We start from the raw sequence: 15,493 nt of genomic DNA on the forward strand, positions 1-15,493 counted from the left end.
GGATACACTGTGTCCTTCCCAGCACTGGGGGGGGGGGGGGCAGCAGGATACACTGTATCCTTCCCAGCACTTGGGGGCCAGAATATACTGTGATCTGCTCCAAGTTGGGCTTATACTGTTTGCCCTAAACAATGAGAACATTTTCTTGAATCTGCAGGCAATTTTTTAAATTATCTTTATAGTTACTATAATTAAATTTTGTTGTTGAATGGCTAAATACAAATACTTATGGAGAGATTTGACCAGGTCAGATCGAAAAAAAAAAATGTTTTTGGTTTGTTTGTTTGTTTTTGTTTTTGGAGAGAAACAAAGCATTATGTAGACTGTAAAAATGGCTGTATTAAAAAATCATTGTTTGTCATATTAACAGCTAACTCAGTAGATAGCTCTCTGAAGTGGAACAGAAGGCAATAACCCTTGTAAACCTCTTTCTGCTGCTCTCTAGTTCAGCTTAGTTCTGAAAACTGACTTTCAGGGACAGGGTGCTGGCCAATACTGTGTGAGCTGTGTTGTAAATTTCCCACCCAGACCCTCCAGTAGGGTTAAGATTCCTGAGATATCCTGTCCCTTGTTTGCAGAAATGACTTAGAACTGTGTTGTTCTGTGGCTCAAAAGACTGGTAACTTCCATTCTGAGTAAGGCGTTATGAGGAAGGACTCGATTTTCAGAGGTAGATTCTCAACCCCAGTGAGGCAGACATTGTAGCCATTGTGTGCTTATGGACCAGCATCTCTACGGGTATTTTCTGGAAGCAGCCGGGATAGCAGCCTTGCCTTCTGAGGGAAACCTCCCTTGGTGCTTTGGAATTGGTGGGGAGCTGGATTGAACTGTGCTATGGAATTTTCCCCCTTCTGCAGCACTGCAAAATGTGGTGAGATTCTGCTCTGCCCTCCGATTACATTCTTCTAGCCACATTGGAGGACTCAAAAAATTGCATACTGCTCATCCCCAGTCTTCCCCCATCAGCTTTAATCACAGGGAGCAGCCACGTCAATTGCTTCTGCTTGGTCCATGGCGACTCTGGGTCATTGCCATGTGGGTCATTTTTCCATTCTATGTGCCCTTCACAGGAAATGATGCTGGAGTTTGCCCTTTATAGGAAAGGACTCTGAAGTTTGAGACATTAGCAGGGCGAAACGGAGCAGCCGATGCTGCATTTGTCTTATTTCTATACGTCTGTGTGCACAGACTCTTCTGAATCTTGGAGTCTGGGTTTGTGTTTGCTAAGTCATGTGGATGAAATCTCCCTTCATCCTGTAGGCTTGCACGCTTGCTATTTCCCAGGAAGAAAATATACTTCTTTCTGAGGAAATAACTGCTTCTTGAGCTTATAGAGCAAACATGATTTTTTTTTAACATACATCTAAACCCTAAGTTAGGCCCTGGTATGGAAGCTGTATGCAGCAAAAGGCCTTTTTCAGGCAGCTGTCCCCTGTAAGTAAATGCAGAAGGGGCTGTCAGATTTTGTTCCTTGCTTTTCTTAAACTTTCCAGGATACATTAACCATTATGCACTTAAAATTTATTCTCAATCAAAATGGGTGATTTCCTTTCCATTGTATTCAGGAACCCCAGGTCTTGGGGTTGTTGTGTTTTGGACCGGTGGCCTGGAAATCGTTATTGTATTTTAAAGTTGTTTCACATTGGAGCATTGAGAGGGCTTCATTTGGAATAGGTTAGATTTATTCCTGGCTTTCCTAGAAACAGCTGTATCCTCTTACCCAGTTCCCAAACATTCTCCACACACCCAGACGCTCGGCAAGATTGATTATGCTAACGCTAATCATTTAATACCCAAGTAGTGGAGAAATATTTGGCGGGAGGGTGGAGGTTGAAAATTCCTGGGAAATTACTTAGGGGTGAAGTGGCTTGTGAAGGCCTAGAGCAGTCCTCAGACCCCACAGTGCTTGTGCACCCCCCACAGTGCTTGTGCACCTCCTTACTGATCTGGTGTTAAGTTTGATGTTACTGGAGAGAGGCAGGAAAAAAAATACCCTGGAAACCTACCCAGGACCACTGGGCCAAAACTTAAGTGTGCAAATGTTTTAAGGGTTTTCTCGGGGAAGCACAGTGATGTTTTCTTTTTTTTTTATTGGAAAATAAATGAGAATGAGAGGTAATAAATTATGTTTACTGAACTTAACGGGGAGTGATTGTTTGGAAGGCCGTAGAAGCACAGCGTTGCTTGCTTCAGACCTGAGCTGTAGTTTGCACAAAGCCAAACACCTGGAACACAGCTCTATTTCCTGGGTTTGAAGTCTCCCACTTTGTGCACCCCAACACCATTGCTCGTCGTCTCTTTTTCAGGCATTCCATAAGAGTCACCAAGAATTGCTGGATTTGACATTCTAGGCTTACAGCTATTGAGACCGGCTATCTTTGGTGCGGTAGCTGGTGGCTGATTAAAGTGTAGGAAGGCCCCTCCCTTCCAACAGAGGCCAAGGACTGAGGATCGTTTGAGCGAGCACTGTGTGCGTGCACCTATGTGAGACCGCACGTGTCCCTTCTTTCTGCCTTCCTCGTCCAGTCATTTTCTCGTTAAGGAGAATTTTGATGCCTGTGAGTCCATGAGAACCTATGAGTCGGCAGAATCTTATAGACAGTGAGAGAGAATCTTCACAGTTCCTCTTCTTGCTGTCTAATTGGATCTGGAGAGAGACAGAGACACAGATAGAATGATGATTTATGGAACAAATAACACTTCGGATCTCAGTTATAGAAGAAGAAACTTTGCCTCCTGGTGGGTATTTGGCACAACAGCTGGCCAGACATGCAGGTTGTGTAGTTTGGATGCTGGTGGACCTTTCTCTTCCCACATCTCACATCTCTTTCCACCTGTTTCTCCATGTAAAACTCAAACTCAGAGAAATCTTCCCTCCTTCATTTCTCACGTTCCATAGCAGTGCTCCGGCCATGGATAGTTGCATTGCACACAATACAGTGTACAAAGCCCCTCAGGCTTTAAAACAAACAAACAAACAAACAAAAAAACCAAAAAACATTCAGCTTATGAAACCAGCCTGCCAGCCTGGCCACGGTGCTGACTGTTTCCTGGCTGGATTTCTTGTGTTTGAGGTGAAATACAAAGGGTTTTGAAGACGCCGTGTAGAAAGAGGAAGGCCAACCTTTCCATGGTAGATATAAGAGGTTGGAAGGATGCAAGATGCTGGCCGGCTGAGTTGGGACTAGCCAGCAAGTGCATTTCCCAGTAGCCTTTTGTAAAGTTGCCGTAGTATTCCTCCCTGTTTGGAGACAGTAGGGTTACCTTCTGCTGCAAGCTTGAAGAAAAACAGGATTAATGGGACTGCCAAAAGAGTTGTTGATGACTGGAAACAGCAACTCCTCCTTCTTCTTCTCCTAGCCCCTCTCCCTCACCAGCACTGGCATGTATGAAGGCTTAACTAGTCTCTACTGGACTCGACACACCCAAAGTAGACAGGAAAGTGGGTACTACACAAATGAGCCCCTTTTCACGGGCACATAAACCTAGAATGCCCTGGAGCAGCAGGGTCATGTGGAACCCTTACACATCTCTGGGATCCACACAAAGAGGACAGGGCTGACAAATGCTCCTGTGTCGTATCTTTTGTTGTGTTGGGCTTCTTAAGGTCACTCTCTGGCCCCCTTTTGCTCCTGCAGCAGGAAGGAGCAATGAGGAGTACTGAAGAGGGGGCCTTGTCTGTTTCTGCTTTCTTTGGCTAACAGGTTGCAGAGGTGAATAGTAAGCTTCCAGTCCCTTACTCCCAGTTATAGGGGGTTGAGGGGTGGGGTTAGAGGGTAACTAGTGGAGGGATCCAGAGGCATGTTTGCCTTGTCCTTGTTGAGGTCCTAATTTCTGAGCAGGGTTGGAGGGTGTACAGGTGCCTGGCAATGGTCAAGTTGCTGAACACTAAACCTAAGGGTTCTTGAGAGGTCAAAGGTCAGCCACAGGATCACTCCCCCCTACTGTAGCTAGATGAATACTCCTGTGGGTAGAGAGGCTTTGTGTGATCTGAGGGCCATTGAAGTATCTTTTCTTTATGATTTAACTATTCAGTGCTCACACCGTGGAGTCTGATGAAGGCAATGGGGGGAGGGGGAGCATCAAGGGGGAAGAGGTGGGGATTGTGAGTTTGTCCAGGTAGAAAGAATAAAGCCCCAGTGACCAGAAGTCAGATGAGGACTTGGAGTTCCTTTATTTACACATTGTTTGCTTGCTTTAATGAGTTCAGGGCTTTATATCATTTGTTTATTTTCTTTGGTTTCCTGTGAGCCCAGAACTAACCACAGACAGCATTTTGTCACCAAAATTCTGCTGGGGCCTGGTTTTATCTGGGAAGCAGAGGCAGCCTGTTCAAAGCCTTGTTCCTCCCTCCCCAAATGAGCCTCATTCTGGAAAAGCCCCTCTAGAAGAAGCCTGTGGGGGGCGGGGCTGGAGACACCCCTGATTTTGCATTTGGTGACTGACTTCCTCTCGGTCCCAAAGCAACAGTGTCTAGGAAAGGTAGACACAGGCTGATCTCACAGGTTGCCTCTCACTCCGTCAACATAGCAGTTACTGCTCCCAGTAATTGTGGCCTGCAGACATTTCTAAAGTAGCCGTGCATTAATTAGGAGATGCCACAGGGTTTGGAAAGTCTCTCTATGAAGGTGTGTGAGACATCCTTGTTCACCTACTCTGTGGAACAAATAACAGGCCAACAAGTCACGGGTGTGCTTTGTGGTCACACTGAGTGAATGTGACAGGTGACCATTGGTACAAACCTGTGCTCTGGGAAGCCGGGCTGGATCTGAGCGGCTCTGGGAGGGTTACAGGGCTTCAGTACAGCCATTGGTTGGTCCCTGTCTTGCTCTGGGACCAGGAAGCTAAGTGGGCACGTTTTTGGTAGTGGTGAATTACGTGGAGTATATTTATGGATGTTTGGGTTCTATTTTGTCTTGTTTTTGTGGTTGTTGTTTGGGAGTTTTTTTGTTTTTTGTTTGTTTTGTTTTTTGTGTTTTTTTTTTTGTTTGTTTGTTTTTGCTTTTGTTTGGTGGCATAGATGTGCATACCTTTGTCCTGTTCTGAAGGAGTTAGATACTGGTAATAGGCTCTTCACTGAACCGTCCCTGATTGTCAGGATCATGACCTTGAACATGACTTAGCCCCAGTAGAGTTTGTAGCCCAGGTTCTCGTACAGAGACCTACAGATACCTACAGGTCACTGGGTTTGACGTTATAGTTGGAAAAGTAAAGAGGGGAGTGTAGAAATGTCTCTGGTGTTTTAATCCCCATTCCCCCTCGGTGCTAACTGTTGGTTTAATTTAGTTCCCATGATGCTCCACTGTGACTGTACCCAGTACCTTTTCTCCCAGTGTTCTAGAGTAAGAAAAATACCAGAAGATCTTAAGGAAGTGGGGGGATGGAGGCATGGGGGACCCTGACTGCTTGGATATCTTCTCTCACTTTGTCGGTTCATACTGCACACATTCTCACTGACTCTAGAAGGACTTGTTCGGCTCCAGTTTTTTGTTTTGTTTTTATAATTGTAAGATCCTCCATGGCAGACCCTATTGTTGGCACAGTACAGTGAGGTGTTGTTTATTTTTTTTTCTCCACAAGCTCTTTAAATACCACATTTTAAAGAAGGGTGTGTGACTTGGGGTGGAGGGGGGATCATCCATGCGCCTATATCTAGGTGATGACTTTATTCCTTTGCAACAAAGAACGTGTTCCGAGGCTGTATATTCCCTTTATGAGTCCAATTGGAAGGTGTTAGCTTAGTGGTTAATCACAGCATCCTTTATATTGTATAGATTGCATTTTGCCAGGTTCCTTTGTATTGGGTGTGGGCCTACCACTGTGCAGGGTGCTCTGAATGAGTGGTCTCGCACAGTCTTCATAACAGGACAGACACAGCACTTGCAGTTGACAGGTTCTCCCTTTCAGTCTCTGAGAAATCAGTACAAGAACCATTTTAAAGGCACCGGCATAACAGAGGTGGTGTCTGCAGGAGCTTTGCTCTGAGTGTGAGGACTACCCAGCCCTTCCAGAAATCTGGTTCTCTGGCTCCGTCTTGTTCCACCACATGTACTTCAGTCTGGTGGTTTTCACCTGGTCTTTGAGATGGTTCTTACTTGCTATCCCAGGCTGGACATGGCAGGGTGCAAAAGTTTCAGAGGACTCTAAAGATGAGTAGCGTGTAACACTCCACCCCAGCGATGAGTAGAATGTGCTGTGGGGAGAGAGGACCTCGGAGTTCAGGGCTAGAGAGACACAGGTATTGACAAGAAGTCATTTGTTGTGAGGGGTCCAGGTATTGACAGGTGGTGTGGAGCAGTAGGTAGACCACGATGTGCCTCCTTACTTGGGAACAGACCAACCTGGATAGAGAGTTGGTCATGCAGTTTCTGGGGACCTACTTGTTAATGTAGTCAAGGTCATGACCTAATAGGACTTCCATCCCTTTCCTAAAGTCAGGTAGCATCTAAGGCTTTCATTTTTTGTTCCCTCTCCAACTCCTACTCTACCACATTGCTGGAGAGTGTTGTCTGGGTAGGAAAATGCCCAATTGGCTGAGAAGAGAATGATGCAGAAGTACCAGCAGCAGTCAGCGAGCTCAGGCTTCACTAACGTTATCTTTAGTGGGAGCATCTAAAATGAAGAGGAAGAGTTAGTAAGTCTCACAACTACCTTACTGTTACCAGATGCAGTTGTACTGCCCTATGGCCGGAGACAAAGAAGGTTCCCCACATTCCTTTCTAGTTCTGCTTGGGATTGGTGACAGAACCACCTTGTCCCCTGCCAACTCTTTGCTAATTGTGACAGTCACGATGAACCAGTACAGCTACTAAACATACCATGTGTTACATCTGTGCAAAGCCTCCCCTTGCGAGAGAGCACAAGGGCTTGATTTGGAAGAAACACATCTTTGGCCTCCATGTTCCCCTGTGTCTGTATGACTCCCAAGCCTTGGCTCCACCATGGTTAACAGAAGAAGCAGTTCTGTTGCTCTATACCTAGGCCCTGTTTCTACTGAGAAATGGCCTCGTAGCAGGGTTCCTTAACTCAGTGGAGATGGCAGCTAGTTTTCCTGCCCACCTCCAGCCCTATCTACCTCTATGGTAGCCATTCACATCTGCCCATTGCTTATAGAAATCCCTAAAGCCGGTTCAATCCTGTGACTACTGGGTCACAGTCATCCCTCCTTATGAGATGTATGTCCCATCTTGGGAGCAACCTGCATTCTTTCATATTGCCAGGGGCCTGTCTTTCTAATCAAGTTGGAAACTTCTGGAAGGCAGCCTAGGTCGTTTTCCTTTCTCCCAGGTCGCCTCCACCCTTTCCTATCTTGTCTGTTTTCCCCACTTCAGCTTTCTTTCCTATCTCCAAAGTGGGGGCTGCTGCCTTCACTCCTTCTCAGCCACTCTTGACAGAAGACTCTCCTAGGAGTTTCCCTCGAAGGATCCCAGTGTACATCCATGATCTGTGGCCACAGGCGTGGACACATCAGCCCTTGGCTTTTATATACCCAGCCTGGCCGCCATTCCTGGGTGCTAACTCTAAGACCATTCCTCATTTCAGACCTTCTGTAGCTTACAACCTAAGCATTTTCATTTACAAGATGGTAGCTAGGTCTTCTAAGCAACTGGCTAGCCCTTTTTCTCTGGAAGAGTCATGGTTTTGCAGGAGGCTGTAAACCAAGTGACTGGAGATGCTGTTTGGGGCTCTTCTAGGATGACCACGTTTTTTCTTCCCTGACCATGCCATGGAGAAGTAACACTTTTTGGTGATGCCTTTGCCATCTTTAGCAGTGGTGAGAAGCTAGTCTTCCTGTGTTTTATGTCTTTTCTGTCTATTAAAAAAAAAAAAAAAAAAAAAAAAAAAAAAAAAGACTGAAAGGAAGCTAAAAGGAAGAGAACTAACTGTTTAGTGGTCCCTGAACTCAGGAGGCGCTGGTGGGCAGTGCTGGAACCTGCCTTCTTTTCTTTCTATGCAATTTCTTTTCCTTGATGTTAATGCAACGTGTGCCCTTCCTAGACGTAATAAAAGGAAATGAAGACACGTTCTGAAATGAAACTTGACTCTAATCCATTCCTCATCTAATGCAGCCTCTTTATCTTCTCTGCTACCTAATCTGGTTAAATGTCCCTGTTGTAGGATTTTAGTGAAAATCCCCTATTGGGAATAGGGTTTTTTGCAATTGGATTACTCTCAGTAAATGGCCCAGTAGTTCGCTTGTTTCAGCTTAATTTTTTTTCTTCCTTTGTGATCTTGCTGGGCTGAGTTATAGCCCAGCATAAAGGGGGGTGGAGGGAGACAGAGCACATGGAGGAGGGGAGAGAGGCCAGGGTTTGTAGAAGGCCTGGGAAGATGGCAATGAGGGATATTTGAGATGTTTTTACTTTCTTTGTTTTCCGCCTTGCCTCATCGTTTGCCCTGCCCCAATACAACAAACACTTTGCTCTTCATCAGCCAGAACCGGCCGTTTCTTGAATGTGTCCTGTTTATTAGCTCAATTCATCATTGTCCAGTTAATTTATGGGTTCTCCCTGGTGGCTCCCTGATGAATATGCAGGTGCTGGCTGGGCCAGAGCTTTCTGGTTAAGTTCAGTCTCCCATTCAAAGGTGGAGTGGGGCTTTTCATCCAGGTTGGGTGTGAGTGGACACCTGCTTGCTGTGTCTAAGAGCCTGTGGTACCAGAGGGTGGGTAGGGAGGCCAGGGTGGGATTCCGTTCATACTGTGTGTGTAGATCTCTCTAGTAGGCCTAAGAGATTAAAGCCTCAACTTTCTACTAACCTGGCGATGAGGAATGGTAAAATCTTGGGTTCCAATTGTGATGTAGAGGTGTTCAAAGGTGGGCCTGAAACAGGCCAGTGTGGAAAGTCAACTCTCTCCTACTTTTAAATGGATTAGTGAGGTGGGGCGTTTGCAGAGTTGAGGGCATCTGATGGCATCAAGCTGGGAGGGTGTTATAGGGGACTCTGCCCTTGCTCTGAAGCTCTGGACTACGGAGACCCAGCTCACCATGTCTCCCTTTGTTCTCCCTCACAGTCGAACAAAGTACCGGTGGTGCAACACCCTCACCATGTCCACCCACTCACACCTCTCATCACGTACAGTAATGAACACTTCACCCCGGGAAATCCACCTCCGCACTTACCAGCTGACGTAGACCCCAAAACAGGTGAGTTGAGGAACTCTGAAGGCCTCTGTCAGGAACCTGGGCCAGGCTTGATGGATGGAGTCTGATCAGTGGGGCTCAAGGTGAGGGTACTCAAATTCTAACTTGGGAGCTGACCCAGAAGCTCTCAGTGGGACTAGAGCCTGGTGTGTGTGCTGGGCTGCAGCTCCCTTCTCTTTAGAGAGATCCACGTACCGGGATAAGATTTATGTCCGCACCTTTGGAAAGGGCTGCTTGGGGAAGCTGGTTTTGGGTACTCTCCTAAGCAAACTAGATAGTAATGAGATTACATCATGATTTTAAAGGAGTCCGACCACTTAAGAGTGACTTGTTAGTGTATTCTTAAGGGACCACATCGCCCGGGGGGTGGAGGGGTCTCTATTCCTTGCAGATCACTTTGCTTTTTCTTCTTCCATTCCAATACCTTGGATGTTTATTGTGAGCCCATTTTACAGATGTACAAACCGAAGCCTAGGGAGGTTTCTTCATTTCATCCAACAGTGTCTTGTTCAAGATAAGGCTGAGTACTGTATTCAGTCTCTACACCTGTCAGGAAGAGCAGGTCTAGCTTATAGCGCCCCCTATATAAGGATCTAGTATGGCAGGCAGCCTCTGCTCACAGACAGCCCCTCTGAGCCCTCTGTGTGGATGCTGGATGCAGCCTGGCAGTTGGACTGGCTGGAGGAGACGGCCAAGCCTGCCTGAGGCTCCGCCAAGTACAAGGCTACACTTGCAGCAGGCAGCATCTCATTTGAATAATGGTAGGCCAGGGAATAGGTTTTAAATGGTTATCGTAAACCATATGATTAACGTCTAAGGAGTGTTTATTTTCCTCTGCGAACATTCTTTCAAGTGTGCAAATGGCTCAGTGTAGGGTCCAAGCCCAGCTAATCTGTTTGCTTTCTGTAATAGAGAGAAAGCAATGTCTGCGTCAAAATGTCACCCGGGGAGACTTAATTTACAGATTAAAAGCTTCCTGGATGAATTTCTTGAAAAATGAGATAGTTTTTATCCCTGTCCTGTCCCTTCCATCTTGGGTTAGTTCTGATACACTGTGTCTATTTTGCCTCCCTCTTGGCCTGGGCGGCTGGGCAGAACCATTGCTCTCAAGCTAAATTGCTCTCAGGACTCCACTTCCTGAGGATGAATGACCAGATGTGCGCCCTGTGCAGATAGGAAGTGAGCCGTGGTGTATACTTTCAGCATATACTTCTGCAGGCCCCAGGGAGGCTTGAGGCCCCTCTGGCCCATGGAATACCCAGTCAGCAAGTAAGGCTAGTGCCCACACATGCCTCTGCCCTCCAGGGAACCATGGTCCTGATCTGAGTCAACCAAAGCCCCAGCTTTTCCTATCGGTTCATATCTGACTCCTGGAAAAAAGACACCACCTGACACTTGGTGGTTTGTACAGTTTCTCTTCATGGGAGAATTGGCTCACTTGAGGAGTTGGGTCTTTTGAAAGAAATCAGGTCACACCGCTCCGAGTCATAGTGAGTTACAAGACTGCCTGTAATCACAGCACTTAGGGAACTAAGAAGGCAAGAGGGCTGTGAGTTCAAAGTCAATGTGGGCTGTGTAGTTTGACTTCTGTCTCAAAACATTAAATTTAATTATTTAATTATTTAAGCCTTACAACTCAGAAGTATAGCTCTCACACAGGCAAGCCATCTGCCATAAAGGGTAAAGACCCAGTTCTAAAGCAAAAGGAGTTAATAATTCTGAGCTGCTCACCTGAAGTATGCCAGTCTTTTTGGATTTTTTTTTTTTTTTTTTTTTTTTTGGCTTAAAGTAATCATTTTAGTCATATGAGGCAAAAATACCCAAAATGGAGTCTCCTTGGTCTCAATCAGTCAATCACACCAGCCCATCTAGAATGAGCCAGCTCACTGTGCAAACGGAACTGTAGGAAAATAAGAAGAAGGCTGGGACAGTCCTCACCCCCAGAGCCGGGAATGGCTTCCAGCTGGGATTTGAGAAGAGACAGCCCTTTTCCTTATTCGCTCCTTGCTCCCCCTCCTTCCACAGTCCCTCTTCCTCCATACCTAAAACTCGCTGCTTTTTCTTCTCAGGAATCCCACGGCCTCCGCACCCTCCAGATATCTCTCCATATTACCCACTGTCGCCCGGCACCGTAGGACAAATCCCCCATCCGCTAGGATGGTTAGTACCACAGTAAGCAGTTCCAGTTTTTAATTCCCTTTTTGTTTCTTGCATGAGCATGCTTATTAGTTTGCATGTACATGCATGTATTTGTGTGTGTGTGTGTGCATGTGCGTGCATGAGTGTGTACACATGTGCACATGGTTGAGTGCATGTTTATAGAGGGAACAGCTGGTGGGACAACACAGGGAAATTGCTTTTGAGGTGACCTGTGGGTTTGCAGAAGGATTATACCATTTCAATGAATGGCCCTGAAAAGGGTCAGTGGTAATTGTCACTGTGAACCCACCATCCCCAAAGATGTCCAAAAGCTACTCTGGGAACTGCAGAAGCCTACTGTGGCTCTTTTGGCAGTTGACAACCCAAACTGGATTTATATTACTGGGTTTAGCTCTCTCTTTTAGATGTTGTCTATGTGGCAGCTGTGGAGTTGGGATAGGAGCATCCTGGTGGTGAAATCATCTGGTATAGGACTGAGGGGATCCCAGCTACCACTCAACCTTTACCCCAAAGGCTGACAGAAATGGTGGAAGAAATCTCATGCCACCTTCCCAGCATCTCTGAGATTCTTTGCATGGCTAATGCTTCAGCCAGCTATGGGAGCACAGAGGGACAATTGGGACCCTCCCTGGAGCATTCAGGGGCTGGGCTGCCTGAACGTTGACCCTGGTCCCTGGAAGTGCTCAGATAATTTGACCACAGCTTACAATTTAGAAGCATGGTGTGTTTAGAAATCAGAGCAGAAAGGCCTTTCGTGTTCTTAGGTCTACCTTGTACTGCGTAGCATGTGTGTGAGCATGCGCGTAATGTTTGACACTGTATGTTTTTTATGCATCTGTCTCTCTCCATTTTACCAGTGACCTCTAGCATTAGAAAACACAGGGCAATGTTGGGTGCTCAAAGAGGCAAATCTTGGTAAAGCTGTCAAATTTGGGTCTTAAGGAAGGCAGACTTTTATAGTCTTAAGGACAGTAGAATTTTGGAACAGGGTCAGCATCCTAGGCTTTTTCTCTAGTCGAACAGATCCTGTGCTATGCATTCTTGTTTGTCTAAAAACAACAGGTTGTGTTACGTAATTGCTACACTAAGTTGCGTGTGGTTTCTGTTTCTTTGTCTTAATTTTGTTTGGTGAGGTAGACGGAGGGTTGGACCTACTCCTTCTCCACTAGAAGGGACTGAGACTGTGTGCTTCAGTCATCCCTTTCTGCTGGTGGAGGGGATACCGAAGGCGAGATAAAAAGGAATAGCCAACTCAGACAAGCCTCTGTCAGGAAAAGTTGTGTGTCTTTCATGAGGATGCTATTCTGCATGTTGCTGTATTTTTTAATTATTGTAATGAGGTGTGATTGTCTATTGGTTACCCACAATTCTTCTTGGGGACTCTCCCCCACAGAAACTCTTGTCAACACTTGTTAATTTGACAAAAGGCTACAAATTAAGCTCTGTTAATTTAATGTTTTCTCACCGAGATCTAAATACCGAAAGAGGCCCAAAGCGCAAGTGAAGTCCTTTGATTCGCTGTCCTTTATTTTGGTATAAATTTACATTCATTATTGTTTTCCTTTGGATGTGGAGCCCTCAATTAGTGTGATGGCTCCATTAAAGCAAGCGAGACGTCGCCTTTAATTATTACAACAAAACACCTAGTCTCAGCTTGGGGAGAGGGTCTCTATTGACATAAGCAGAGGTTATAAAATTTAATTAGCCATTCCTATCAGATTTATGGCATTCAAATTGTTCTGTGTTTCTTCCCTTTGATCCTGCCTGTACAATCCCCAAGATTTTTGTTCTGATCAAATGAGAATAAAGCTTACTGTACAGAGAGAACGTCCCCCTCTTCTTACTTCTCTTGTGCCCACCCCAGCCTCATTCCCAGTACCTCACCTTTTTATACCCCTTTTTTTTGCAGGCAAGGTCAGCCTGTGTACCCAATCACGACAGGAGGATTCAGACACCCCTACCCCACAGCGCTGACAGTCAACGCGTCTATGTCTAGGTGAGTTGCAGTGACTTCTCATGAAGCCCTCTAGACAGCCACCAGGCCACCCAGGGCCCATGGACATGTGTGGGTATAATAATATAAACCTCTGTTCATTAGACTTTTCTCTGAGAAGAAACCCAAAAGTTGCCTTTACCTTTCAATGTAAGTGATGCAGATCTAAGATTTTGGGAGCCTATCCACAAAGCAACAAAGTATCATAAGTTAAGAAGGCGGGGGCAGGGCTGAGAGAGGCTCATCAGTTAAGAGCAATCGATGCTCATGAAGAAAACTGGGTTCTGTTCCCAGCACTTAAGCGGCAATTCACAACCATTTGTAACTCCAGCTCCAGGGCATCCAGTGCCCTCTTCAGGCCTCTGTCAGCATGAGGCGCACATATCTGCAAGCACACTACTCACACACATAAAAATAAGGAACTCTCTCAAGATAACAGCAGCCAAGTCAGGGAAGGCAGCTAGACTAGCCTCCCTTCTGAAATCATCATTTCTCTGTTGTCCTCTGCTGGGTATGGAGGGAGGAACTGAGGGTAACTGAATGATCAGTATTTGGAGAATTTGAGGAAACACTGGTGGGTGTTCTCTGACCATTTCAGATGCTGGTTCAGAGTCTGATATAATAAGCTATATTCTGAGTCCCCAGAGCAGCGATGTCCAGTAGAAACCTGATGGGGGTTACTCTGCATTTTGCATTTTTCATTACTTTTACATTTTTTTCTCCCCCCCCCATTGCCCTCACTTACATGTCAAATCACTTTAAGAAGGTCACCCTCCCCCCCCCCATGATAAAATGTTTTCAAGGAACACGTATTCATCATGAGCCTGCACAACGCTGCTAAGCCTTTGAAACTTGTAAAGAAACTGTCTGCGTTCATTTCTACAGACTTATACTTCAGCATATAAGCATACATACACTGTATATATGTATCCCAGGGACTCATGTTCCTCTCTCTAATTAATTCTGGCTAATTTTTCAGTGACTGCCAGCTTATTTACAAACTGGTTGGCAGCGGTATGTTTAAGTAGTCACTAATTGCCCCTAATGATAGTTTTAGTTTCTGTTCATCCGATTTTCCGTTGAGTTAATTAAATCGGTGGAGGTTTAGACTTTCCTGATGGGCTGAAGCAACGGATCCATTTTGATGATGCCACATGATTCAATTAGCACACAGTACACGGCAAGGGTGCTGTCCCCCAGCCTCTGTCTCCATGATCTATGGCCAACACAGGGAGCCAAAATGAGAGACAGGGCTGAAAAGGTTGCCTGGCATGCTTCCTTTCCTGCTTGTAGGAAAGCAACTTTTGTCATGGGACTTGCACCCACTGAGAGAAGCACGCCACAGTGCGGCTAGAGCCTATAGTGGGCGCTTGAGTATCCTGCAGCTTGAAAGACCCATTCCCCACGTGGGATAGATCACCGGATCTCAGAATCCTCGCCTGTATGAGTTAGGTAGGAAAACGATTTTCTGCAGCCTCTCGGCTGGAGAAAGTAGCAAGGTTATACTCATTAAATAATGTCGTCACAGTCCCTGTAAAGTGTGGGAACAAATGGGGAACCTCCTGGGAGGAGAGGAGAGGGGGTGCTGCTTGTGATCCCGGCTCCCTCCCAGCGTTCACACGCCCGCTCCGATTCTTCCTCCTGCTTGTTTGTTCCGCATATCCAGAGGTTGAAAGCGATGAAGTAATCGTAGGATGGGGCTTGGGGGTTAAGCTTATTGATTGAATTATCATTAGGAGGCTAGCTGATGATTTATAGGTCGCTGAGGGTGGAGGGAAAGAAGGGGGTGTCGGGAAGAAAGGTTAGGGGCTGGCAGTACGGGGGTGGAGGGAGGTGGCCAATTCCCCAGGTAGGCCAAATGAAAGGTAGCTAGTTAGAAAGCGTATACAGCAAATTAAATACATTATTGTGGTAATGGGGCGACAGAAGTGTAGGTCTATTATATGTACTGCAGTTACAGCAAACGTGGGCAGCTTGCCCTGTTCCGGAACACCCTTTGATATTTATTCTATTCAGCGGCAGGGCCAGGACTTCTCAGAATTAAGTGATGGGTCATTATACTTTAAACACCATGGAGAAGCCTAGATTGGCAATTAAACAGCTCTTGCTGACACTCACTTGTGCCACCCTGTGACCCCCTTTAGATTGAGATGTTGGAGCTCCGGGCCCTCAGCCTGCTAAATTGGGCAAGGCTCTT

At 46.1% G+C, this 15,493-nt stretch overlaps 1 protein-coding gene across 49 annotated transcripts in view; it reads left to right on the top strand.

Annotated features, from left to right (window-relative positions):
• Tcf7l2 (transcription factor 7 like 2) overlaps positions 1–15,493 on the top strand; it is a 191,837-nt gene that overhangs the window by 158,620 nt on the left and 17,724 nt on the right. For 36 of the 49 annotated variants that reach the window (XM_034515831.2, XM_076924778.1, XM_034515872.2 and 33 more), the window contains 3 exons: positions 9,014–9,146; positions 11,213–11,315; positions 13,213–13,299. In XM_034515831.2, the coding sequence (XP_034371722.1) occupies positions 9,014–9,146; positions 11,213–11,315; positions 13,213–13,299 (323 nt within the window). The remainder of the gene's footprint in view (positions 1–9,013; positions 9,147–11,212; positions 11,316–13,212; positions 13,300–15,493) is intronic. The other 13 variants (XM_076924792.1, XM_076924814.1, XM_076924866.1 and 10 more) reach the window with 1 other exon arrangement.

The sequence above is a fragment of the Arvicanthis niloticus genome, chromosome 1 (genome assembly GCF_011762505.2).
Source record: "Arvicanthis niloticus isolate mArvNil1 chromosome 1, mArvNil1.pat.X, whole genome shotgun sequence".
NCBI classification, from domain to species: domain Eukaryota; kingdom Metazoa; phylum Chordata; class Mammalia; order Rodentia; family Muridae; genus Arvicanthis; species Arvicanthis niloticus.